General features: G+C 37.3%; 1 protein-coding gene across 1 annotated transcript in view; it reads right to left on the reverse strand.

Annotated features, from left to right (window-relative positions):
- The window catches only part of MEGF9 (multiple EGF like domains 9), an 85,700-nt gene that overhangs the window by 13,667 nt on the left and 45,660 nt on the right, over window positions 1-26,373 (reverse strand). The window contains exon 3 of the mRNA XM_045883024.2: window positions 2,767-2,906. Coding sequence (XP_045738980.1) covers window positions 2,767-2,906 — 140 coding nt within the window. The remainder of the gene's footprint in view (window positions 1-2,766; window positions 2,907-26,373) is intronic.

The following is a 26,373-nucleotide window of genomic DNA, read 5'->3' on the forward strand; positions in this document are numbered from 1 at the left end:
AGGAGGTATTCTGAAGACTCCGATACACATTGTGAAACTGTTTTCCAAAATGTTTTTCCCCAATATATTTTATCACAAAAAGGTTACTTTAAAATCTGTTTCATCTAAATCACAAAGTCTAGAAAAAGACTTACAGAAAGGGGAAACGTAGGGACCGTGAAATAGTAAGTGGCCACCAGAGGGCAGCCGTATCACAGCGCTGTTGAAAAAAAATCTTTGAGACAAAAGGAAAGGCTGATTATATATTAAGCTTGCAGGTTTCAATCAAGTGCTTGCATCCCTTCATGTTGAATTCCACTTTTATTATATTTCCAAACAGAGAAACCATCTATTTCTCTTATTACTAGCTGCTTTTAGAAGTCGTAACCATGGAAAGGATATCTTTTGCCTTAAATTATCTTGAGCAAGGACAGGTTGGGATTTACTTGACGTTAAAGACATCTACTTCCTTGCTGCAAGGACAACTGGCAGTGAGAGCCAGCAATGTAGACCGCTTTCTTACTGTACAAGACCTGGGGAGAAATGTAAAGCAACTCAGTATGATGAAGCATTCCTGTCCTTAACCAGGATTGAAATTTATCTTTCCTCTGTGTGTTTTTTCATTCATTTGTTCATTTACCTAACAGACATTTAGTGAGTACTGACTGTGCGCCAAGCTCTGTACTAGAGATTGTGTACAATGATGAACAAAACTGATATTGCCCCTGTTCTCATGGAACTTACAATATAGTGAGTAAGCCACACATGACTCATAATCATAAATAAATACATAATTATAAACTATGGTAGGTACTGTGACAAAAAATACAAGCGCGTATGACAGTGCATAATTGGGAATTGTCATTCAGCCTGGAGTATCAGGAACTGCTTTCCAATGTAGTAAACTTTAATTGAAGGCCTGAAGGAAAAATAATGATTTAATAAGGTAAAGGGGCTAGCGGTGGGATAGTGGATATTAGAAAGACCATTCTAGGCAGAGGAAAGATCATGTATGTAAACCTTAGGACAAGGAAAGATAGCTTGTTTTACGGCTAGAAGCTAGTATCACTGGATCGCAGGCAGTGGAGAAAAAAAATAGCACAAGAGAGAACCGGTAAGTAGGCAGGGACCTGATCACATAACAGAAAAAATTAACATGATTTCTCCTAAATCAATTTTTTTCACCATGGACTAGAGGAGTAAAACGAAGAATTTCAAATACTGTCCAGAGTACTTTCAATTTCAAGTACTCTGCTACCCTGCTCTCATAAAAACACTTGTACTTGTCAGACTAGTTTGTCCTGACTTTTCTGTTGGGGAGAAAAAGATTTCCAAGGAAGGATTTCTAATCCTTACATTTAGGAAAACTGACCATCGGAAGAGTTCATTGTCTTTAGCTTTTAATAGTTTGTCTCGATATGGTCTTCTTTGTTTTATACTGCCTGGGGTTTGCTGAGCTTTTGGAATCGGTGGGCTGATGTCTTCCACTAGTTTGGAAAATTCTTGGCCATTATCTCTTCAAATTTTGCTTCTGCCCCAATCTCTCTCTCCTTTCTTTCTGAGTCTCCAATTACATTTATGTTAGTCTTTTTGGCTGTGTCCTACATGTCTTTTCTGCTCTGTTCTTTCCATTGCATTTTTTTCCCTCTGTGCTTCAGTTGGATATTTTTAACTGAGCTGTATTCAAGTCTACTCATCTTATCTTCACTGTGAATAATCTTTTGTGAAACCCATGCAATGAGTTATTCATTTCAGATGCTGTATTTTTCAGTTCTAGACTGACCTTTTGATTTTTTTACAGATTCCAATTCTCTTGAAATTTGCCTTTTTACCTGTTTCCTGGGTTTTCCTCTATTTCCTTAAAGCACTAATTTTAGTTATTTTAAAGGCATCGTTTGCTAACTCTAACATCTGGATCATCTGTGGGTCTGCTTCCATTGTTTCTTTTTTCTCTTTATTATTGGTCACATTTCCCCTCCTCAGCATTGTCTGGTATTTTTGATTGCATGCCAGATGCAATGTATAAAAGAACCACAGATGACTCCTCTTTTCTCTGTTAGGCAGATATAATGAGAGAATCGCCTCAATCCAGTTCGAAATTGAGATGGGTTGGCGATGGACTGCAATTTTAGTATGAATCAGTTCACCTATGGTTCATCACTATTTCCTCGTCATGGCCCTCTAATGCTTTTGATTAAGGGCCTAGCATCCCTGAGTCTCCTCAGCCCTGAAAGACTACAACAGACTCAGTACTGCCCTTTGGTGGTTTCAGCCCAGGTCCCACTCCACACACTTCAGAACCTGGCAATGTCTTGAGAGAGAGATGGTGGTATATGGTAGCAGAGCCCCTTTCGAAAGGGATTTTGTCTCCCAAGCACCACAAGACTGAGAGACTTCTTTATACCTATTGGGCCAGCCTCTCATCTCTTGCACAATCAGCTAATGTCCTGTGAGAAAACTGGCCTTGTGTTTAGAGCTCTTCTAGCTTCCAATCCATCATACAAGTCCCAAACAACTGCCAAAAACTCTTCTTGTATCTCTCTCCTCAAGAAGAATTCCTTTGCTTGGGCTAAATCTGCTCCTTAGCCTATGACCAGAATCAGCAAATGTCCCCTGGAAATAAAATGGTTGATGATCATCTACTTACTTAGGAAGAGTTCTACCCTTTCTGGAATTTTAGTTCATATAGTCTTCTTTGCTTCCATAGTTCTCCAACCAAGATGATTTTTGAAATTTGTGAAAAGAACAAAAGACTAATTACATGACAAAGTTAAGGAAAGCACGTACCTGTGAGGGCATCACAACTGGCAGACCGATTATTACATCGGCAGGGCAAGCAGCCACTCTTACTAAAGTCATAATATCCATCTTGGCATCGATCACATGTAGAGCTGGTGACACCCACTTTGCACTGGCATTTCCCAGAACTGCAAATAAAAGCAAAGACAATGAACAAAAGTAAATGAGTTTGAAAGTTTTGTTGCCTAACATCCCATCATAGATGATCTTAATGTAGAAATAGTCTCAACTAGATTCTAATTACGAGAATCATTGTGATTTTTTTTTTTTGCATTGTAAGTTGAACAACTTCATGACTACAAACATTCAATTGACATACAAACACTAATCATTTGTGACAATTTAATCCTCTGCACTTAGGTAGTTTAAAATAATTGATAATGGAGCCATGGAGAACATAAGTCCCCAGTGCTTAGAAATCTTTGTTTACTAAGCAGTGGGGCACAGAACTGGTACCACTGCTACATCTCATTCCTGGATCATTCCACAGTTCCATCAGCATCCACCCTGCCCAATATGGAGAAGAGAAGAAACTCCACCTAGTCTTCATCCAACCTAGCTTCTGGCTGAAGAATATGAAGACCAAGATCTTAATCAATGTGTCAGTTAATATCCACTTAGATGCTGGAAATGATATAATTTTCTACTTTAGGTCCAGGTTGTATTAAAATCATATTTCTGGTAATTAAACTGGAATTCACAATTAAGTAAATATGACTATAAGGGGGACCTCTATTGCTTTCTGGATTAAATCCATATAAAACTCTAGATTGTCAACCCAAAAAGAAGTCTAAAATCTAAAGTAAGAAAAAGAGGGGTGCCTGGCTGGCTCAGTCAGTAGAGTGTGTGACTCTGATCTTGGGGTTGTAGGTTCGAGCCCATGTTGGGTATAGAGATTACTTAAAAATAAAATCTTTAGGGGCGCCTGGGTGGCTCAGTCATTAAGCGTCTGCCTTCAGCTCAGGTCGTGATCCCAGGGTCCTGGGATCGAGCCCCGCATCGGGCTCCCTGCTCCGCGGGAGGCCTGCTTCTCCCTCTCCCACTCCCCCTGCTTGTGTTCCGTCTCTCTCTGATAAATAAAATCTTTAAAAAATAATAAAATAAAATCTTTAAAAACAAAGAAAGGAAGAAAAATATTTTATTTAACAATGTGACTCTTCTTTATATGCTTATTCTAAACCTGAAATTTTTAGACTTCACCTGAGCATATCACGGCACCAGTCATATTGGATGGGAGACAATTTAAGGTAAAACTGCTTTTCAATATAATATTTTTTAGAGATTCAGCTCCTAATAATGAGCCCCCATGGAACTGATAATTTTAGTTCAAGAACCCAAGCTCATTATTAATACTTACACAGCTTCTACACATATCAGTTAAAGTAATCCCCTTCTAATTCCCGTATTCCAATTTCTACAATAAAAACAGAAGTTCCAAATTTGAGAGTTACTGGAATTTTCAGTTGAACTCTGCAGAACAGAAGTAAAGCAACTTTCAACCATGTGTATTTTTGTAGTATACCAACCTAAGGATTTTATTTTATTTTATTTTTTGAGATATGCCTCTCTTTTTCATCAGCATCCCCTGGGCTAAATAATGAGGTCTACATCCTCCATCCCTAAAAACTATTTCAGCAGCTAGAGTCAACGTTTACTTCTCTCTCCCCCTTACAGTTCTCTGCACTATCCCAGGCTATGCCAAAAAGGAGTGGAAAAGTAGAAAAACAGTTCAACATGGAATATTTTTAGGGCTTAACTCAAACAAAATCAGTCCAGAAGGGAAAGGAAGGCAGGCTTCTGTAAATAATATATACTTTACATATTTCAAAGTCTTGTATCCTGAGCAGCCACCCATAGACCTCTGTATTCCTATCTTGAAGCTGTCTAGTATAGTAGGGTACACAGTTGCTTGACTAACAAGCAGTTCTACAGAAAACGTAAAACAGAGCCATCTGAAAGCAGCAGTGTTGCTGTTGTTGATGCTGAAGACAGTAATGAAACACCACTTACTGAGGGCCTATGTCAGTAAATATGGATATGCTCTCTAATCCTCAAAATAATCCTACTAAGTGAAGTCCTAATCCTCGTTTTACTATTGAAGGAAATCAGAGAGGTTAAAGTTATTGTCCACACCTAGTAAGTCAGGCTGATTTATACAAAGCCAGATTTTTCCTACTATACGATGGCACCTACCACTCCCTAAATCTGAATCTAAATTTGCACAAGAAATTTGCATGCCAAATAACTTGATACCTACTTCGGTATCAAGCTTCATTCGGTAGATTCCAAGAACCACAATTCACCATTTATTTAGGTTCTCGCCCCAGTGAGCTGTTTCTGCCTTGCCCAGAATAAACTCCACCTAAGAAAAGTGGTCTCTTTTCTTACTGCCAGTAAATCTCAGGTCTTCCTTAACAAAAGCTAAGAGTTCTCACTGCTTGAAGAGAAACTGCAGCCTAGCCAAGTCCAAGGTTCCCAGAGATGCAAGCCCAAATATTTTGATGCTTAAAGCTTAGTTAAAATTTGTACTGATCATAGTGAAGATGAGCCTTGATTTTAAACATGCAACAGAAATGTACATCACCAAGCATGTCTCTTAAGTAACTTCACAAAAAAATAAATAAATAAAATAAAACGAAAAAGCCCAATACACATAAGCTTATGTAGTCTTACACAAGAATATCCCAAGGTACTTAAAAATCTAGCAAAGTAAATCTGTATTCATCAAATATGAAATTCAGGAATATGTTATTACTGAACAAGAGGGAACTAGTCAACCTAAGTCTCACTGAACTGTCAGAAAATTATAAAGGATATAATTGCCTTCCCAAGAATTGCTAACATTTTATTAGCCAATTTCTAAGGCTTTTAAAATGTTAATCAAAATATGCTTGCTCCTCATTTCTCTATTGGCAGATTATTCGGTAAACAGAAGAATAGTTACTTTTAATGACAGTGTTTGCCAAACTCACCAACCTACAAGAAAAGGATATTATCTTGGAATACCTAATCACTTCATAATATCTCATAATCATAATATAGTCAGTGTTCTCAAAGTAGTTGCTATTCCTGGAAGTGGACTGTCCCTTCATAATTCTGCTCTGCATACTCAAAAGACTGCTTTAAGCAGGCATCTTTCTCCCTGGAGAATACGTTCCTTAGTTGCTGATGTAAAAATAAAAACCCCACAAGTGGCTTTATGAATCCTGATAAAGTGATTGACTAGTCTAGATAGCATGCTTCACTTTTCCTGGGCAGATTTTAAAACAGCAGGGAAGGAGGTGCTTTCTCTCCCCGTCTTTTTTTTTAAATACAGCAAAGAGTGGGGAAGTTTGCTGTGAGGCCGCACTAACAGGGCTCTCCATGTTACACGTGGCCCATCGCCAACTTGGGCATGTGTAAGAATTAAATCACTCAGCAAATATAAAGCTCTCCCTGTGTGACTTATTTTACAGAATAAAGCCTTTACAACACCCCTTTTCATGGTCTCCCTCTGTTAAAGATTGTTGAACGCTTTTTGAAGCAAAGGTCAATGATATAAATGCAATGAAATCAAAGACAGAAAAAAAAAAGTCCTGTTAACAGACCACTTAATGCTTATCCATAGGTTTGAAATGAAAGAACCAAAGACTCATAGCTTCATATCTGGAAAATAAGGGTACAAAACTAGATTTTGAACAGAAGTCAGAAATCTATACTACTGAGATCAACTAAGATAAGCTAATATAGAATTTGCTCATCTGGTGTCACTTTTTATAGACATGAGTTAGTTACTAGGAGAATTATATCAGAAAGAAGAATATAGAGTTATTTATAAAGGAAGCATAAGTATTGTGCAACTAAGCCATACTAAGTATAATGAAGTATATAGTATACATTTCTTAAATTATCCCAAATAGGATTCTCAAATTTTCTTAAGGTGTCAGGGGCTTAGTTATAGAATTGATCACACTCCTAAGTGTGAACCACTATTATAAGGTTTGAACACTTAAAAATGATCTCTTAAGGGGTACTTGGCTGGCTCAGTCAGAAGAGCATGCAACTCTTGATCTCAGGGTCATGAGTTCAAGCCCCGCATTGGGTGTAGCGATTACTTAAATAAATAAAACTTTTAAAAAACTATCTCTTAAAACATGAATAATATATTTTCTGACATGAAGTCATTAATTTTTCAAAAGGGAATTCAATGCTGTATCACATTTCAAGATATGGTACATATTTATGTCATATAAGTACTAAACAAAATGTCTTTTTAAAGGTTCTGATCTTTTTAGATGAGTAGATGGAGAATCTCCAGAATTTCCATTATTTTATAACAGCATTGACTAGGGTGGGAAGGGTGGAACACAGGAAGAAGGTATCAGGGTCTATGGAAAATTCATAGCCTAAGGAGACAGAGAGCTTGGTTCATATTCCAGCTCTGCTAGTAACTAGCTGGGACCAAGTGCTTATTCAATCTTAGACTCAGCATTCTCATTTGTAAAATGAAGACAAATTATACCAAACTTTGTAGGATTACTGTGAAAATTAAAGATTACATACCCAGGGTACTCAGCATAGCATCTGGCATGTAATCAATACCCAAGAATAAAAGAATTATGAAGATGATGACAGTAATCCTAGATCTTGAATTTTTTTCTGAGAATTATAAAGAAAATGGGCTGGACTCTCTAACAGGCAAAGGCAAACAAGGCTAAGTTATTTACTTTTAAAATTCTGTTAACAAACCTAGAGAAATTGCAAGAATTTATGGGGGTAATTTCTAGTTTGGAGCAAAAAGGTGGCTAGGAAAAGAGAGCACATTATGAAAACCTGGTAGAAATGGTTTGGGGGGGGAAATTCTAAAATTGAGAAGGGAGGGACACCTGGGTGACTCAGTCGGTTAAGCATCTGACTTCGGCTGGAGTCCTGATCTCGGAGTCCTCTCGGAGTCTGGGATTGAGCCCTATGTTGGGCTCCATGCTTAGTGGCGGGGGAGGGAGGGATCTGCTTGTCCCTCCCCCTCTCCCTTGGCCCCCTCCCCCCACTCATTTGTGCACTCACTCTCTCTCAAATGAATGAATAAAATCTTTTAAAAAATTTTTTAAAAATAATAAAATTGAGAAGGGAAAGGATCTGCAAAGCCTACATAACGTGGGACCTAAATCAGTGAGACCTGATGTGTTTTTGTACAAACTAGCTAATTTATTTCATTTTTTTCTAAGTTGTCAAATGCCCTAGCATGTTTTGTGTTATCAAAAACATTGTCTATTTTCTTCCTAAGAGTTATAAGATATAAATGACATGTGCATGGCATATCTTTAGATATCATGTTATCAATCAGAACTTAAGAAATCATAGAACAACTAAAAAGATACAGTTTTAATTAGGGGAAATTAATTTATTTATGGTTATTCAGAAGCCTTGCTTTTCCTCCTTTCTTCTTCCTCACACAGTTTACATGTTGGCACTCTGACATGGAAAGAACAAGAAACAGAAAAAATGGATAATTAGAGGTATCAATTTTTTTCTTCTATCTTGTCTTTAATAGCTAACAACAATTTAGTGCAGGGACACCTGGGTGGCTCGGTCAGTTAAGCTCTGCCTTCAGCTCAGGTCATGATCTCAGGGTCCAGGGATTGAGTCCTGTGTCGTCGGCAGGGAGCTTGCTTTTCCTTCTCCCTCTGCCATTCCCCCTGCTTGTGCTCTCTCGCTCACTGTCTTTCTCTCTCTCAAATCAATAAATAAAAATCTTTAAAAATAATAATAAAAACAATTTAGTGTAGAAAGAAATTAAAGCACTAGTTAAAACAGTATGAAATTAACAGAAAATTGCTGATTATAAGCTTTCTCAATATATTAAAAATAATATTAAAAGGAAGCTGGAAAAAGTTGTTCTAACTAGAAAAAAAGTCTTTACATGGGAAAACAAAGAAAATGAAAAGTTATTAGCAATTCTTTTTTTTTTAACTTCATATTTGTGTCATGGTTTTGTAAAGGTAGTAAAAATAGTTTCTCTTTTTGGTTATGAAAGAAACTCAATAATTGGAAATTTTGGCAAAAGACCATCTGCATTTAGCATTCCTCTGTCTTTCTACAGTCATGGAAAAGACCATTATGCAATGAGCAAAGCTCCTTTGCTGGAGGAGAAAAAAAAAGATAGCTTTATTGTTGAAAACATTGGGCTATTATACTAAACATTCCTTGTATTTTTGCGGGTAAATAGTCTAAAATATTCTTAGAGGAAATCCATATTCAGACAGAAATTCTTAATACTCAAAAAGGGTATTGCCTAAGCGCAAAAATATTTTCTGGTAGCTGATCTTACCAAAATCAAATTTAAAAGCTTATTTGAAAAGTCAGAAATAAAACTTAATGGCAAAAATATAAAAAGTGTCATATTTCCAGAGCCATAACTTGGGGAGGCTTAACTTAATTCAACTAGGAAAATTATTTCTTGTTTCCTTCAATTTTTTAATGGAATAAATACGGCCATAAGAATACTCAAACTCACACAATTACTCCATTATTTGATAGAGATTTCTGCATTTTAAAATTCATTTTGAAAAGAGAAAAAAGAAAAAGCATGTCCCAATAGCATCTTCTTTAAAAGAAGATGCTCCTCAAATATGTTAACATTGTATTCTTTTGTAACCATTGTAAAAGGTTTGCTTAATGAAAGGGTAATTTTTTTTTTTAAATTTTTTTTAATTTAAATTCCAGTTAGTTAACATACAGTGTAATATTAGTTTCAGGTGAAGAATTTAGTGATTCGACACTTCCATACAACACCCAGTGCTCATCACAAGTATACTTCTTAATACCCATCACCTGTTTCACCTTTCCCCCCACCTCCCCTCTGGTAACCATCAGTTTGTTCTCTATAGTTAAGAGTCTGTTTCTTGGTTTGCTTCTCTCTCTCTCTCTCTTTTCCCTTTGCTCATTTGTTTTGTTTCTTAAATTTCACATATGAATGAAATCATATGGTATTTGTCTTTCTCTGATTGACTTATTTCACTTAGCATAATACTCTCTAGCTCCATCTGTGTTGTGCGAATGGCAAGAGTTCATTCTTTTTGATGGCTGAATAATATTCCACTGCGTGTGTGCATGTGTGTGTGTGTGTATACACACATACATACACACCACATCTCCTTTATCCATTAGTCAATCAATACACACACACATACATACACACCACATCTCCTTTATCCATTAATCAATCAATACACACACATATACATACACACCACATCTCCTTTATCCATTAATCAATCAATGGACACTTGGGCTCTTTTCATAATTTGGCTATTGTAGATAATGCTGCTATAAACATCAGGGCAGGGGCGCCTGGATGGTTCAGATGGTTGAGCATCTGCCTTCAGCTCAGGTCATGATCCCACGGTCCTGGATCAAGCCCCACATTGGGCTCCTTGCTCAGTGGGGAGCCTGCTTCTCCCTCTCCCTCTGCTGTTCCCCCTGCTTTTGCTCCCTCACTCTGTCAAATAGATAAATATTTAAAAAAATAAAATAAAGTTAAGCCTTGCTGAGGCTCTAGCATGTCCATCTTTAAATAAATAAATAAACAAACAAAAAAACTAACATTGGGGTGCAGGCATCCCTTTGAATTAGTTACTTTTGTATTCTTTGGGTAAATACCTAAGCAATTACTGGGTTGTAGAGTAGTTCTATTTTCAACTTTTTGAGGGAATTCCATCCTGTTTTCTGGAGTGGCTGCACCAGTTTGCACTCCCACCAACAGTGCAAGAGAGTGCCCCTTTCTCTACATCCTTGCCAACACCTGCTGTTTCTTGTGTTGTTGATTTTAGCCATTCTGACTGGTGTGAGGTGATATCTTATTGTAGTTTTCATTTATATTTCCCTGATGAGGAGTGATGTTGAGCATCTTTTCATGTGTCTGCTGGCCATCTCTATGTCTTCTTTGGAAAAATGTCTCTTCATGTCTTCTGCCCATTTTTTAATTGGATTATTTGGTTTTGGGGTGTTGAGTTTTATACATTCTTTATATATTTGGGATACTAACCTGAAAGGGTAATTATTAATACCTGATCTGTGTACATGCTGTGTTCCAAAAATTGACTTAACTTGTAGTGCCTAGAATTTAGAACTCATTTTCTCAGAAATGACAGCAGAAGTGGTGGCTTAGTTTCCAAATGAGCAAACAAAAACCTGTTTACCTCAAAATGTTGATACTGACAGTGCTAAGGCCCAAGTCCTTTATACCCAAGTCCTAAGCTTTTGAGTTCTAAACCCTGTAGGGAATGAAGTAGTCAGGAGGCAATATTAACATTTACTACTGAGTTCCTACTATGGGATTATAAATAAAGTACATAGTACAATATTTTTATATGCATTAGTTACTTTCGTTCTTACAATTCTATGACATTCATAAGTCTCGGCTTTGCCACTTTCTAGCTGTTCAATTGTTGAACAAATTAACTTTTCACATCTGAAAAAATAACAATAATCCTTGTTTCAAACAATTGTGAAAACTAGTTAAAACTATATACTTGAGTATCTTCCAAATATTAGTAGCTCTCTATCTGGTCAAATTGGGGATACTAACATCACCAAACAATAGAGCTTCCATGACATGAACTGACTCAATTTTCAAGGTCACACACCCAGAGGGCAATCAGAATTAGAACCCAGAATGAGCACATTAAATCCTTCTGTCTTGCTTTCATTAAGTACACAGAGGTAATCTATGTGCCAACTAATATCTGCTTTTTTTCTCTATCCTCTATGTTATAGATTACCTCTGTGTACTTAATGAAAGCAAGACAGAAGGATTTAATGTGCTCATCTTAATAGACCTGCAACACTTCTATAAGTTTTTTATGTTAGTCTTCTCCTGGCTCAATTGTCAGTTGTTTAAATAACTCCTCTGATGAATGGGATTTTAAAGTGATTGCCAAGGAAATGAGACATTGCTTCTGATCTATCTCAATATAATTCTATGACTTGGGAGCTCTAGTTTCCTACCAGCAGCTAGCACAGTTTTGCAAATGCCTCTATTCTAGCCAGTTCCCTTGCAAAGCTCCCCACCCCAATAGCTTTATTGATATAACCTTGCAAAGCTTTTTTAATCCTCATTTTTCAATTGTGAAACATATCATTCATTCATAGATAGATAAATTTAAAGACAAGAAAATTTAAAGAAGAAGAAGAAACTCAACAATATCCACTAGGCAAGACATTTGAAACTCCTTCTGTGGCAACCACATCCCCTTCTCTCACCCCAGAAGCAACTAAGTTTTCATCAGTTCAGCTCTTTATGAGTTTCACCATTTCTATATGGATTACTAAATAATATATAATATAGTTTTGCCTGCTTTTAAACTTTATATTAATAAAAATTATATATTCTTTCATTTACTTTTTTTGCTCAATATAGTATTATGTTTTCGAGATTTATCAATGTACATTTGTATAGCTGTAGTCAGGGCACGTGGGTGGCTCAGTCGGTTAAGCATCTGCCTTTGGCTCAGGTCATGATCCCAGGGTCCTGGGATCAAGTCCCACATTGGGCTCCCTGCTCCTTGGGAGCCTGCTTCTCCCTCTGCCTCTCTCTCTCTCTCTCTCGTGAATAAATAAATAAAATTAAAAAAAAAAAAAAGAATCCTGTATAGCTGCAGTCATTCATTTTTCTCTGCTGTATTATATTTCACCATATGAATATAACCCTATTTTATTCATTCTTCTAGCCATTTCGGTTGTTTTCATTAGGTATTTAGATAATACCTATATACATCTTCTGGTACATATGAGCATGCTTTTCTCTAGGGTATGTACCAAGGAATGAAATTGCTAGGTAACACTTTGTTCAAGATCAACACACTAACTGTTTTCTGAAGGGGCAGTAACAATTTACACCACTATTAGCAACAGAATCATGGTCTCATTGCTCTGTATCCTCACCAGCACTTGATATCATCAGCTTTAAAAATTTTGCCAATCTGGCAGCTCAAAGTGATATCACACTGTCATTTTTAATTGCATTCTCCAGATTGTTAATGAGATGGAATATGTTTTCAAGTTTATTGGCCATTTGAGTTTCCTCTTCTGTGAAGAGTCTGCCCAAGTATTCTTTTTTATGAAAGGATAGTTGACATATTATATTAGTTTCAGGTGTATAAATAATGATTTGATATTTACTTACATTGCAAAACCATCACCACAATAAATTTAATTACCATCTGTCACCATACAAAGTTACACATTTTTTCCCCAAGTATTTTTAACCTTTATTCCTGGAATAATCAATCCCTTGTCAGTATAATGTGCTACAATTATCTTCTCTCAGTTTGAAGCTTGTCTTTCCACTCTTCATATAAGTTTTATAGTTTAACAAAGTAGTTAAGGTGTGAACACTGGCGCTCGATTACCTGGATTCAAATTCTGGCTTCATCACTTACTGGCCATATGACCATAAGTAAATTACTTCAACTTCCTGCTTCAGTTTCCTCACTTGTAAAATGGAGAAAATAATCTCTTCTCATAGGTGTGTTGTGAGGATTAATTAAGTTAATATGTGTGAAGCATGCAGAACAGTGTCTGACACATAGTAAACACTGTGTAAGTACTGCTACTATGTCGCTAGTATTGTTGAGCTTTACTACCTCCTCAACCATATGTCAAATATCTTTCTACACATGGGTTGTTTCTGGGTTTTTGTTTTTGTTCTATTTATTTGTCTATCCCTGAACCAAACCAAACTGTCTTAATTACTACAGCTTTATTCCACCCCCCCTAAGTTTTTCATATAAAATTTTTGAAAAATACAGGTATGTTGTAAGAACGGTATTCTCAGTATCTGTATATATATTTTGCTCTTACCTAGTACTTCCCTAATCCTTTCTCCCCACTTACATCACTTCAGCCACACTCACCTTACTGTTGTTCAGATGTGCTGTGCATGTTTCTGCATCAGAGACCCTGCATTCGCTGTCCTTTCTGTCAGCAATACCCTTTACCCAGGGGATCCCACATGGCACTTTTTGTTATTTATTCAAATGTCATATTCTCAACAAGCCCTCAGCCAGCCACACCATCTAAAATTATAATATCTCTTACTAGTTAATACATATTTTATTTTACTTTTTATTATCTCCATCTAGAATGTCAGCTCTATGAAATCAGGGGGTTTTATCTGTTTGTTTGTTTGTCTGTTTCCACTGCTATATTCCCAGGGCCTAGCACAGTGCCTGGCACATGACAGATGCTCAAATTTTTCATTTAATGATTGTGTAATCTGGCTCCAAAATCTATGTATGCTTCCTTCATTAATTCATGATGCCTTCTGGGTACAATATTTGTCTTCAATTTAGCGCATTTAATATTTTATGTTATACTTAAATAAACTTCTTAGAATCTTAGAAACAGGATATTTATTCTAGGTGAGCAAAATGAGACATTTAATGACTGACTGGCCCATGATGGGCCAGTCAACATTGTAAGACATTGATCCCTTGCATTTGTTTTTTAAAGGACAAAGAAGAGCAGAAAGGAAAAAAATAATTTACTAGCCCACAAAGAAAAGTCTGTTTTGCTTAACCCCAATTTTCTATTATGACCCTACTAAAAAAAAACCTCTTCAACTTATATAATCCTCATATAAACAAACAACAGAGACTGGAATGCCTCAAATAAGCTTACTTGTTATTACTTCTGGTTTTCTTTTGCATATAAGTTGACCTTATATTTTGGGGGGCATATTGGTTCTGGTGGCTAGGCCCTATCTCAGAATTTCTGATTGAATAGGTCTGGTGTTGAGCCCAAGAATATGCATTTCTAACCAATTCCCAGGTTATGCTGATATTGATCTGGGGACCATACCTGAAGAACCACTGTACTAGATTAATTGGAAAAATATCACAATACTTGCTTCACTCTGCTTTTCATATTCCAAGCCCTGACCGGTAAAGCTGCTTGATTTCCATCTCTGCACTTAGTACTTAACCCTTAATTTGGTATCAATTCTGACCTAAGAAGAGGATACTTAAGGCGGTCAACCTCAGTTAACTGTCATTAAGTCTCATTCACTACTGGTTCCTTTGACCTTAGTCCCCTATATTCTCAATGGCTAAATGACAACTATTGTCCCTAGTTTCCTGATGCCTGGCTCCTGATCCCAGTGGCCCTGCCTCACCACTTCCCACCCCAATGACTAGGTTTACAACACTTGCTTTCAGATCTCCCATATGTCAAATGTCTGCCATTTTAAGCCCCAACAAGTCAAGTGGACTCAACTTTGATATTTATAATGTACTAATTCCTGCCTTTCAAATGATTCTCTATGGATGCTCTCAATACTTTATGTTGACTTCTTCTATACAGTATTTAATTTCATTGTAGCCCAGATCTGACTTCTAGATTTATGTCTCCATGGGCCACTCCTTAGGTTGATGAATCATGCTCACACATACCTAGACCTACACTTACATTGAGACTCACACTGCCATATCTAATCTTGCCCATTCTATTTTAGGGTACAGTGGGGAGAGCCTTGGAGTCAGACAGACCTGGGCTCAAATCTAAGCTCTGCCATTTATTAATTATGCCATATTGCTGAGTAACTCAGCCTCTAAGAGCAAGACAGTTAAGTTGTTCTGAGAAGTCAGCGAGGTTATATGTGTAAAGCATCAAGAATAGAGGTTTATGAGGGTTGCTGGAGTGGGGGGGTGGGAGGGATGGGGTGGCTGGGTGATAGACACTGGGGAGGGTATGTGCTATGGTGAGCGCTGTGAATTGTGCAAGACTGTTGAATCACAGATCTGTACCTCTGAAACAAATAATGCAATATATGTTAAGAAAAAAAAAAGAAGGTAGCAGGAGGGGAAGAACGAAGAGGGGGAATAGGAGGGGTAGACGAACCATGAGAGACGATGGACTCTGAAAAACAAACTGGGGGTTCTACAGGGGAGGGGGATGGGAGGATGGGTTAGCCTGGTGATGGGTATTAAAGAGGGCACATTCTGCATGGAGCACTGGGTGTTATGCACAAACAATGAATCATGGAACACTACATCAAAAACGAATGATGTAATGTATGGTGATTAACATAACAATAAAAATTTTTTAAAAAAGAATAGAGGTTTAACAGTATTCATCAAATGTTAATTTCCTTCTGTTTCTCCCGCTGCCTCTCCTGGATTATGCAGCTTCCTTAGGTAAACAGTTTAGTTAAAAAAAACTAATATATTTTCCTGTAAAAACTTTTCTTTCAAATATCTATAATATCTTTTACTGGACATTGTCTTCAACCATAGAACTCTTTAAATAATCAATTCAGGATCAGCAAAAATAAAACTTAATTAAGGAAATGGTCATAGTGTATGTGGTGTTAGGAATTGGCAGAAGAGAAGGAAGGGATTCTGTTATTGACAAAATAAGCCATGTTTTCATTATGCTTTTGCCAGTGTGACAAGAATGTCTATGTCCTTCCTGTATAGTATTTAGAATCAAATTTAAATTTAATGACATCCCAGATCTCTTTGAGAATCTATTTAATCTTATAGACCTTCTCCATAGAAAAATACATATCCGCCATTACATTTCATGCGTTTCCCCCCTCGTAGGTTAAGAACTTCTGACCTTGAGCATAGGAGCATATACTAACCCAGAACCCGTGGGAGTTTAAGGTAACAGAAAGAACATGAGATAAGTTGTCAGAAGAGCTTGAGTTGACTGTTCTTGCTCTGGAATTTAATAGATATCCAAGCTTGGGCTCCAACCTTTCAATTATTACTTCTCATTAGTAATTTGGTGAAAAATCATTCTTACCTACTTCATCCTTACCTTACCTACAGGGTTGTTGTTAGAATCAAATGAGAAAATGTACAGGAGAAAAGAATACTAGTTGAGATATTAGTTATTAACATTACCTGGAAATCTACTGAATTTATAAACACAGGAGCAAGCCTGAAATACCCAAACTGTTGAAACACATGGAATATATCACACCAGAGAATTTATTTAACATATAAAGAACCATGATCATGGAATTGATAATTTTTTAAACTAGCCCTATATACTTCAACTGTTAAAATCATCATGGTTAAAGCACTTACATCCTTTTTATAGGAAATCTAGAGAAACTTCAAGTCAAGATCTCTCTCTGGAATTGACAAATTTAGATATTTTGAGTGGAAATCAAATCCAAGGAGAAAAAAGATGAATAGTCCCATATTTCTCTCTACCCTCTAGGAAACATATTTCTTGCTATAAAAAAACCATCTGAGATGGAACAAGTCATGCTGATTTAATTTTCTTTCAGGGGACACAGGGGAAGACAAAGCCTTCTCTGTGGGAACAAGTGTCCTTCTATTTCAGCCTAAGTCTACTAACTAAGTCTTCTTTTAAAACTTTATAGAAAAAAATATATTTAAAACACTAAAACAGGCTATGAATATGATTGTATATTCTTTTTTTTTTAAGATTTTATTTATTTATTTGACAGAAAGAGACACACAGCAAGAGAGGGAACACAAGCAGGGGGAGCAGGAGAGGGGAAAGCAGGCTTCCCACTGAGCAGGGAGACCCGATGCAGGGCTCGATCCCAGGACCCCGGGATCATGACCTGAGCCAAAGGCAGATGCTTAACAACTGAGCCACCCAGGCGTCCCAGATTGTATATTCTAACCACAATTTCATACATCTAAAGTGGCAGATCTTCATGCCAGCAAAGTTAATTTCCTTACTCTGATTCCTCTTCTGGACCTAACGCTAAGAATTATCACTAGGACCAAATACGCCTTCATCATAAGACAGTAATACTGTCCATATTCCCTTGACTGACTGCTCTAAATAACAATTCTATTACCTTTTTATTTCTAAATAATATTAGATTTCAAGAAAAGTGTTAAGATTGTACAGAGAATTCTTGTATACTATTCACCCAACTTCCCCTAATGTTAACTTCTTATATAACCATGGTATATTCATCAAAACTGAAAAATTAACATTTCTATAATACTACTAACTACACTATGACTTTCTCAGATTTCCCTAATTTTTACATTAATGTCCTTTTTCTGTTCCAGGAACCAATCTAAGATATCACCTTACATTTGTTTACTGGTCATGTCTCCTTAGCTTCCTCCAATCTGACAGTTTCTTTGTCTTTCCTTGTCTTTTATAACCTTGAAGCTTTTGAAGACTACTGGTTAGTTATTTTGTAAAATGTTCCTCAATTTGGGTTTGACTAATGTCTTGTCATAATTAGACTGAGATTATGAATTTTAGCGAAGACTATCTCAGAGGTAACATGCCCTTCTCATTCACTGCATTGTATTAGGGGGTACATGATACTACCCACATGACTTATTACTGATGATGTTATCTTGATCACTCAAACGATAAGTTTTCATGCTAGGAATCTGTCTGTATGGTTGCTAAACTCAGGCTGGTTACCAGGCTTATTTAGAAAACAAGCAGAGGTTCAGCCACTCAATTAATAAACACTTAATCAAATAATTAATAAACACTCAATTGATAAAATGAAGGCAGAATAATCAGATGGGTATTGGTTTGAGCCTATTTCTGCCATTTACTAGTTGTCTGTTTGGGAGCAAATAACTGAAGTCTCAGTTTCTTCATCTGTACAATGAGACTAATACCACTTCAGTCGGTTGTTATTTTATCCTTACAAGGTAGTACATATAAAGCACTTGGCCTGGCACAGAGCAAACATTCAATAAATGTTAATGCTATTCTTTCTGAGGTTGGTGGTGGTAGTAATAATGTTAATATTATTTGCCAACCTGTGTGGTATTTTCATTGGAGAAAGAAGTCAAATTTTAGAACAGAAAACACAATGTGTTTATAAGATTTTCACACTCTTTAAGTGTAGTAAAATGTCCTATCCAAGAGATGCTTAACTAGAGATTAAATTGTGGTCTCTTTCTTCTTTAGCAAGAAAAGTTTGCAATTGCTTGGCCATTGGCAGGGGGAGAAAATAATCCTGAAGCCGATTCTCCCGACTGGGTGAAGAATCACTTGTTTGGGCTTCTCTTAGTTGTGTAAGTGCAGAGTGAATAGGCCCTGCTGTCCTGAGAAAAGGTTTAGCAAGAATTTTACTGGGGACGGAGGGAGATTTGGGGTTTGTTAGGTGAAAGATTCTACAAAATGTCCTCAACTGTAATGCTTGGAGCTGACTTGCACACGGGGATACGGCTGCATGTACAAACCAAAAGAGCCGATTGTTAAGATCTGGAACTTTGGAGCCTTAATGCAGAGCATCCTTGAAAGAACTTGGCACTGAGGAGTGGGTTCATCCTCCCTCAAAGACCTGCCCCTGCCTCTTCAAGGATCTGGACCAGTGACAGCATCGTTACAGTAGTGAGCCAGCATCATCTGTCAGGCTGTTCGACCTGGCAGTGCCACACCAGTGAGAACCAGCAACGGCCGTGAACGGTTCAGAACCACGTTCCCTTGATACTCAGCGTCAGAGGACTGACTCCTAGAGTTACTGGAAAATGAGTAATTAATTGTTGGAGAATGGGTTGCCTCAAAAGGAAAATGGGTTGCCACTGAGGCATATGAGTGTCAGAGTAATTAATTGGAAAAAAAATAAAAGAGGTAGGCCTATATCGGAACCCTGTTTGTGGAAAAGTCTGCCATTTATATAACCATTCAACTTCCCCATATCTATTATATTCACTACCCCCACAGGCCTCTCTACAAAGATTAATAATTTTTTAAACTCTCAAAAGGTAAAGGGCCCTTGGATTTATTTTTAGCAACACAGAAAGAACATGGGTGTGGGGACCCTGCTTGATGCCCAGCAGCAAGGCTCGGTGGGGGGGTGAGGGGGGAGATCAAAATGCCATGCAATGTGGTGGGTGGTAGCAGTTACTGAAGCACGTAGGAGAGCAGATTCAGGCCCCGTGGCCGGCAGCCAATGGAGAGAGTATGGGCCTGAGAAGGAACCCTGGGACTGAGCAATTCCTTAAATTCAACTTAGAAATACAAACTACCTTTAGATCTGTGTGTAAGTGATAGTGCAAAAATCACACACTTAGTAGAGGATTACGCACAGGAACCCTGATATTATGGAGCATATCACCATTTTCACTATCGTCCACTCTTCACATTCTCTCTGTTCTCACTAATTATTATCTGAATTTTGGCCCTCACTAGTTTCCATTCTGCCTCTAATCTCCCCCTACTTAGATCCATCCATTCTACTACTGCTAGGACACAGTGCTGATCTTTCTTCTGCTTCAAGACTGCTTCAGGAATAAAAGCCAAATCGTTTGTCTGGCCCTTGAGGCCCTCTGTGACCTGACCCCAGCAGCACTTGCCAGATTTATCTCCCTCTGCCCCCACTTCTCTTCTACCTTACATCCTGTGTAAGCACCTCTCTGAGACATTAATCTTGCTCTTTCCTGTTTTCTAACATCCTTTCCCACCTTGTCCACTTCTGTAAGCCTAATCCTTTCCTATCTTCAAAACTGAGGTCAAAAGCGATCTCTTCAATGAACTCATCTCTGATTTTTTCAGCTATAAGTGAGATCTCCCAGATTCTTAATCTCCTTAACAGTTTATCCTTATAGTTTATGATGTCGGCCAATTTTTACTTCATATTATAATTATTTACATACTTTTTTTTAGTGCCCTTACTAGACTGGAAGCTCCTTTGGAATAAGGCCCATTGTCTTATTAATCTTTAATTCCCCACAAGGTCTATTAAAGTATCCTGCACGTAATTTGCTAAATAAATAAACACCTTGATACCAAATACTGCAATTTGTATGAACTTGATTATTTGTATTATTAGCATATATATACCTACATATTTGGGGGGAGTCTCTCAGCAGAAGCAAAATAAATGACCTTTTAACATTATCAGTAACAAAATTTTAACTTTAAAATATTTCTTTTAAAAATCTCAAGCTGGTCCAAAAGTGGCTTAATAAAATAAATAAGTAGAAGAGTCTGCAACATGGGTTAGGGAAAGTACTATGTTTGATCAACAGCAACTGTATCAACTCACTGTGACATGTTATGTTCATGTTCTCAAAGGTCACCAATAGCTGGAAGAAAGATGTGTTGTTTTTTTTCATCCATTTGACTACAGCTGTTATCTAGTTAATAATTAGAAGACCAGGAAGGCAGAGCATGCCCTGTATTGAATGGAGGGTTTAAAATAGAAATGTACTGAAAAACACACAGAGCCATCTAAACTGTAATAGACATACACTATTTACACTTAAATTCAATGCACTTGATGTCTTTTTCTGAATGAGCCCCTCTCTGGCCATTTATTAACATTCAAATTTTAGTCTACTTTCTTTTACCATGAACTTAACATGATACTTGGTGTAATGTGCTTAAAGTATCTTCTAACACATAAACCATTGGCACCGTATGAACATTTACTGAAACAAATTGATCATGATAGGATAAAGGCTGAGATCAATTACCTGCTTTTGACTAAGACAGCTACCTTTTAAAATTATACCTTCAAGGAAAAAACATAAAAGTGAATTAAAAAAAAGATAATTTAAACTAGATATTGGTACCATTGCAAGAATGATAACTGGGGTATAGAATAAAATTATTTTTAAATAAAATTAAAACTGTAAGGCTCTGTTTTATTTTCCCAAGGAATAGCAAAAGAATATGCTAGAAGATTTCTTGAGTTTGGTACACAATGTGTATGCAACTATCTATCAGACATCTCGATCTGAATATCTTACAATCACTTCAAAATGAACATGTTTGAACCCTAACATCATCATCTCCTTCCAGCTTGCTTATCTGCCTATATTCTTTATCTAGTTAATGGAGTATCTCCTCACCCATGTGCCCAAACCAGGAAGAAACATGGAAGTCATCTCTCTCTCCCCCGTACTCCATACATACCAACAACCACCTAGCCCTGTACATTTTATTCTCCAAATACCTCTTGTATTGGTTCCCCCATCTCTTGCACCATTGCCAACGCCAATGCCAGTGTCCAGTTTCACTGGCCTCCTTCCCTGAGCTCATTCTCTTCACCCACCAGACTTCTGACAGAGTGATTTTTCTTAAGAGCAAATCCAATATCACTCCTTTTTCAGTATTCTTCAATGGATAAAATTTTTTTCATCCCTTCAATGGATAAAATTAGGCCCTTTATGGTCTGGCCCTGTTTATTCTTCATCCATTCATTCTATTCATTCATCAAGTATCTACTGAATATACTTTGTGCCAGGCACTGTTGTAGGTGTTGGAGATACAACAGCAAACAGATAGACAAAAGCCTCATCTCATCATTTCCCACTCTCTCCATTGTTAACAAGTGTTCTTACCTTTGAGAAATAATGAGCCACTTGCACTCTACTAAAGATGACTTGCTATTTCATATAAATTTCTACTCATCTTTCAGGTCTCAATTTAAATGAAACTTTGTCTCTTAAGACTTCCCTGAATCTCCTGTGCCCTTTATGAATACTCATGTTTTGTTTGCGTTTCTATCTTTCCACTGAGACTAAGTGCCGTGAGCACAGGGATAATGTCTTTGGACACAGAGTTGGCAAATGCAATGCCTTTATTAAATGAAATGAGTGAATAAAATGACACAGCTTTCCTCAATTGTTAATTGTTTCTAGTAATCAAATAACTTTTTCTTGATCTCCCAGAATTATATGCAAAGTAATAAAGAAGAGTTTACACAAGCAGCTGTTACTCTCAATTATGACACAAGCGATGATTTTCTGAACCCCATGTGAACATGAGCCTCAGAGGTTTGCCATCTTTCTATTTCACATTTATTTCATTATAAGTTGACCTCATGAGTAAAATTTTGCCCTCTGTCCTGGGGCATATTCCCATAATTAAAATGCAAAATAATAAATATTTCAAAATACACCTACTGTACAGCAGCAACCACAGATTTTATGTAAAAGGATATTACACCACTAGAGAACTTCTTTGTTATCTTACAGAGACAGTCTATAATGATGCACCTTGCATACTAACCTACTATGAATGCATTAAAAAATCTCAAATCGGTATATAATTGCCTACATATAAAGCCAGGCCTGACAATATTTTAAGGGCTATAGTAAGAGATTCAGGCTCTCACTAGGCAAGCTGATTTTTGAGATAAAATGTTATCGGATTTCTCCATTCACTTATTAAACATATGTCCAAATATAAATCAGGAAAACATTAGAAATGCATTGCAAAAGAAAAACTGAAAAGTTAAGATATCATAGACCAACTCTTCCCAATTAAACAGGTTGGAACACCAATGGTGCTGTGAGGGGGTGGCCATCTGTCAGTACATAAAGGACTTTGTGTTTGCACATAAAGACGTTGCTCAACCCACATCTGGCTCCCATAGCCAAATTCTACCCTCACTAGGGCAACTCCCACTGAAAATATAGGGGCATAAAGAACAGGGAGATGAATTTTTTAAAAGCCAGCTGTTTGTTCCATGGGCATTAGATGTACAAGAGAATCAGGATAGAATTGAGTCCATTATTCTACTTCTATTTATTTTTAAAAAGAGAATAGGGAGGTGGAAACAGAAAAGAATTTTGAGTAGGTGTTAGGAGATCAGATTTCTCATCTCATTGTATAATCTTAGGAAATTCACTTGAATTTGCATGTTTTTTTCCTCCTGATAAGGTCTTCTTCTCAGCCCTCTGCCTTCCTAAATCATAACTTAGAAGGCTCATCTCAGTTCCCACCTCCTCTGGAAAGCCTTTTTCCTTATTACTTCAGTTTATTCTTTTCCCACTCTAAACTATTTGACTTAGAAATTCAGCATATATTTATAAACTGTTTTGTATTGGCTTCTAGTAGTTTTGTGCCCTTTAGTCTAGCATAGATTATAGGCTTCCAGACAAGAGCAAAAGCAATATTGTTTTACTCCAAAATTTTTGCTCCTCTTTGTGAGTCACCAATTCTATAATCTAATATACAACTTATGTAATTATATAATATATAATCTAATATACCCCAAACTCTAGTTCCAAGTTGCAAATGTTTCAATCCCAACACTTTTACTTACTGGTTATTACCTCATGAGTTAGGCAATTTACCTAACTTCCAATTTCTTTTCCTGCACCAATGAGAATTATAATAAGAGTGCCTAGCTGATACGGCTGCTGTAGGGATTAAATCAACTGCTACATGCAAAGGGTTTAGGATAGTGCCTAGCATGTGTTCGATTAACATTAACTATTATTATTATTATTAAATATTGATTGTCGGGGCGCCTGGGTGGCTCTTGATTTCGGCTCAGGTCATAATCTCAGTTTGTGAGATCAAGCCCTGTGTCAGGCTCTGAGCTGGGTGTGGAGCCTATTTAAGATTCTCTCTCGTCCTCTCCCTCTGCCCCTCCCCACTCATTCTCTCCCTCTCTCCCTCCCTCTTAAAAAAGAAAAAAGAAAGAAAGAAAATATAGATTGTCCAATTTTAAGAGGTTTAATATGTTGGGGTGCCTGGGTGGCTCAGTCATTAAGCGTCTGCCTTCGGCTCAGGTCATGATCCCGGGGTCCTGGGATCAAGCCCCGCATCAGGCTCCCTGCTCTGCGGGAAGCCTGCTTCTCCCTCTCCCACTCCCCCTGCTTGTGTTCCTTCTCTCGCTGTGTCTCTCTCTGTCAAATAAATAAATAAAATCTTTAAAAAAAAAAAAAGAGGTTTAATATGTTTGTGAAAACGGAGGAAAATAATTTAAATTTTTTTCCTGTTAGAGTGAACAATTTCTTCTTTAGCCTATCAACAAAAACAAATACCCCAATTCTTCCTCATGCACAACGCAGGTGGATTTAATCCTCCTCTTTGGTGAGTTACCAATTCTACTCCTCATGTTTTAAAAAAAATAGATTCATCCTCTAGGAAGTTATTGAGCTGAATCTATGTGCCAGTCACAGTGTTAAGTGGACACACACACACACACACAATTTAAGTCTCACAAAAATCCTTCATGTCACATATATTATTTTACATATGAAAACACTGAGGCCAGAGAGGTCAGATATCTTAATGAAGGTCATACACTAACTAGTAAGTGGGTAAACCAAGAATAGAACCAAAGTCACTAATTTCAGATTCCACTTCCTTTCTACTACACATACACTACTTGCCTACAATTTCCTTTTTCCTTAACTCATATATAATTTATAGCAGAGCAGAACACAGAGGTGTTTCCTCATAGTTTACCCATATGTTCTTGCCAAAGTACACAGTCCTGCAACTTCCCATTTCTGTTCTGGTCTTGTGTCAACTTAACTTCCTTTCTGGTAGCGAGAAATGCAGTGTTTACAGCTGGATTTAGAGCTCCTGAACCTTCCTTCTAAAGGTTTCCTTTGAGTCCAGGTTTTTAAAGGATTTCAGTGATGTGCTGTTTGTTCTGATAAATTGCCTGACATTCTGAAATAACACTGTTAAAATTTTTTAAATTAAGTATTACTCTGCAGCAACCCATAGAAAAGGATTATGCATTTATCTCAAAAAAATTAATATACCTATCTTTGGGGCCATAGACAATCAAGAAATAGGGCAAATAAAACAAAGATTGGTGGGAGCAAGGAGGAAGGTTTATTGGAAGAGAGGTCAAGAAATTGAAAGGCCAAACCATTGAGATCATCTACAGATACTGAAATCATCCAGGATTTTGACAGATGTCGTGGTGGAGAGACAACAGTGAGCTGTGTATAAGAAATCAGGGGTAGCGGGGCGCCTGGGTGGCTCAGTTGGTTAAGTGACTGCCTTCGGCTCAGGTCATGATCCTGGAGTCCCAGGATTGAGTCCCAGGATCGAGTCCCGCATCGGGCTCCCTGCTCGGCAGGGGGTCTGCTTCTCTCTCTGACCCTCCTCCCTCTCATGCTCTCTCTCTCAATAAATAAATAAAAATCTTTAAAAAAAGAAATCGGGGTAGTTCCTGGTAGGGGAACAGCCACATGGAGGTAGAACAGCATGCTCTGCTGCTATGAGCTTCAGAGGCAGGGTTTTTAGAAAGGGAGAAGGGAGAGCACTCTGCAGTGGCAATCAGGAACAAGGAAGACTATCTATTGCAGCTCCAGGTCCAGAGATAAGAGGAACGAGAGAGAGAGAGAGAGAGAGAGAGAGAGAGAGAGAGAAAACAGACATCACTTTTAAGGGCTGCAGGGGAAGCAAGGTCCTTCCAGATGTCAATTAGAAGATAATGGTAAAGGATGTGAGAAATCAACATACTTTGACTATATGCAGATATTATAAAATTACATGTTACTTATCAAAAAAAAAGACCTACTAAGGAAATAGAACCCATCAGGTATGCAGAGAAAACAGTTCATATAGATCAAGTAATAGTAATCATAATCATCATCATCATCATCATAATACAGGTATCTTCTCCCTCCTGCTTAACATCAATCATCCATTACTGAAAATCATATATTCTACATGAAATGCCAACAAAGAACCTATTTTCCAATATTTCAAATGAAAATAATTATAATTCATTACATATCAACCCAAAACTACTAACCAACTTTCTAGACTGTAACTAAAACACAGTAAAGCACCTATAAATAAGGAGCAAACTCCCATGTTAGGATGTAAAATGCTTACAACATCCCTTCCTGATCCAAAGCAATTTCCATGGTTGTTACC

Source organism: Mirounga angustirostris, unplaced genomic scaffold, assembly GCF_029215605.1.
Source record: "Mirounga angustirostris isolate CCGP_5_RB_7025 unplaced genomic scaffold, mMirAng1.0.hap1 SCAF_15, whole genome shotgun sequence".
Taxonomy (NCBI): domain Eukaryota; kingdom Metazoa; phylum Chordata; class Mammalia; order Carnivora; family Phocidae; genus Mirounga; species Mirounga angustirostris.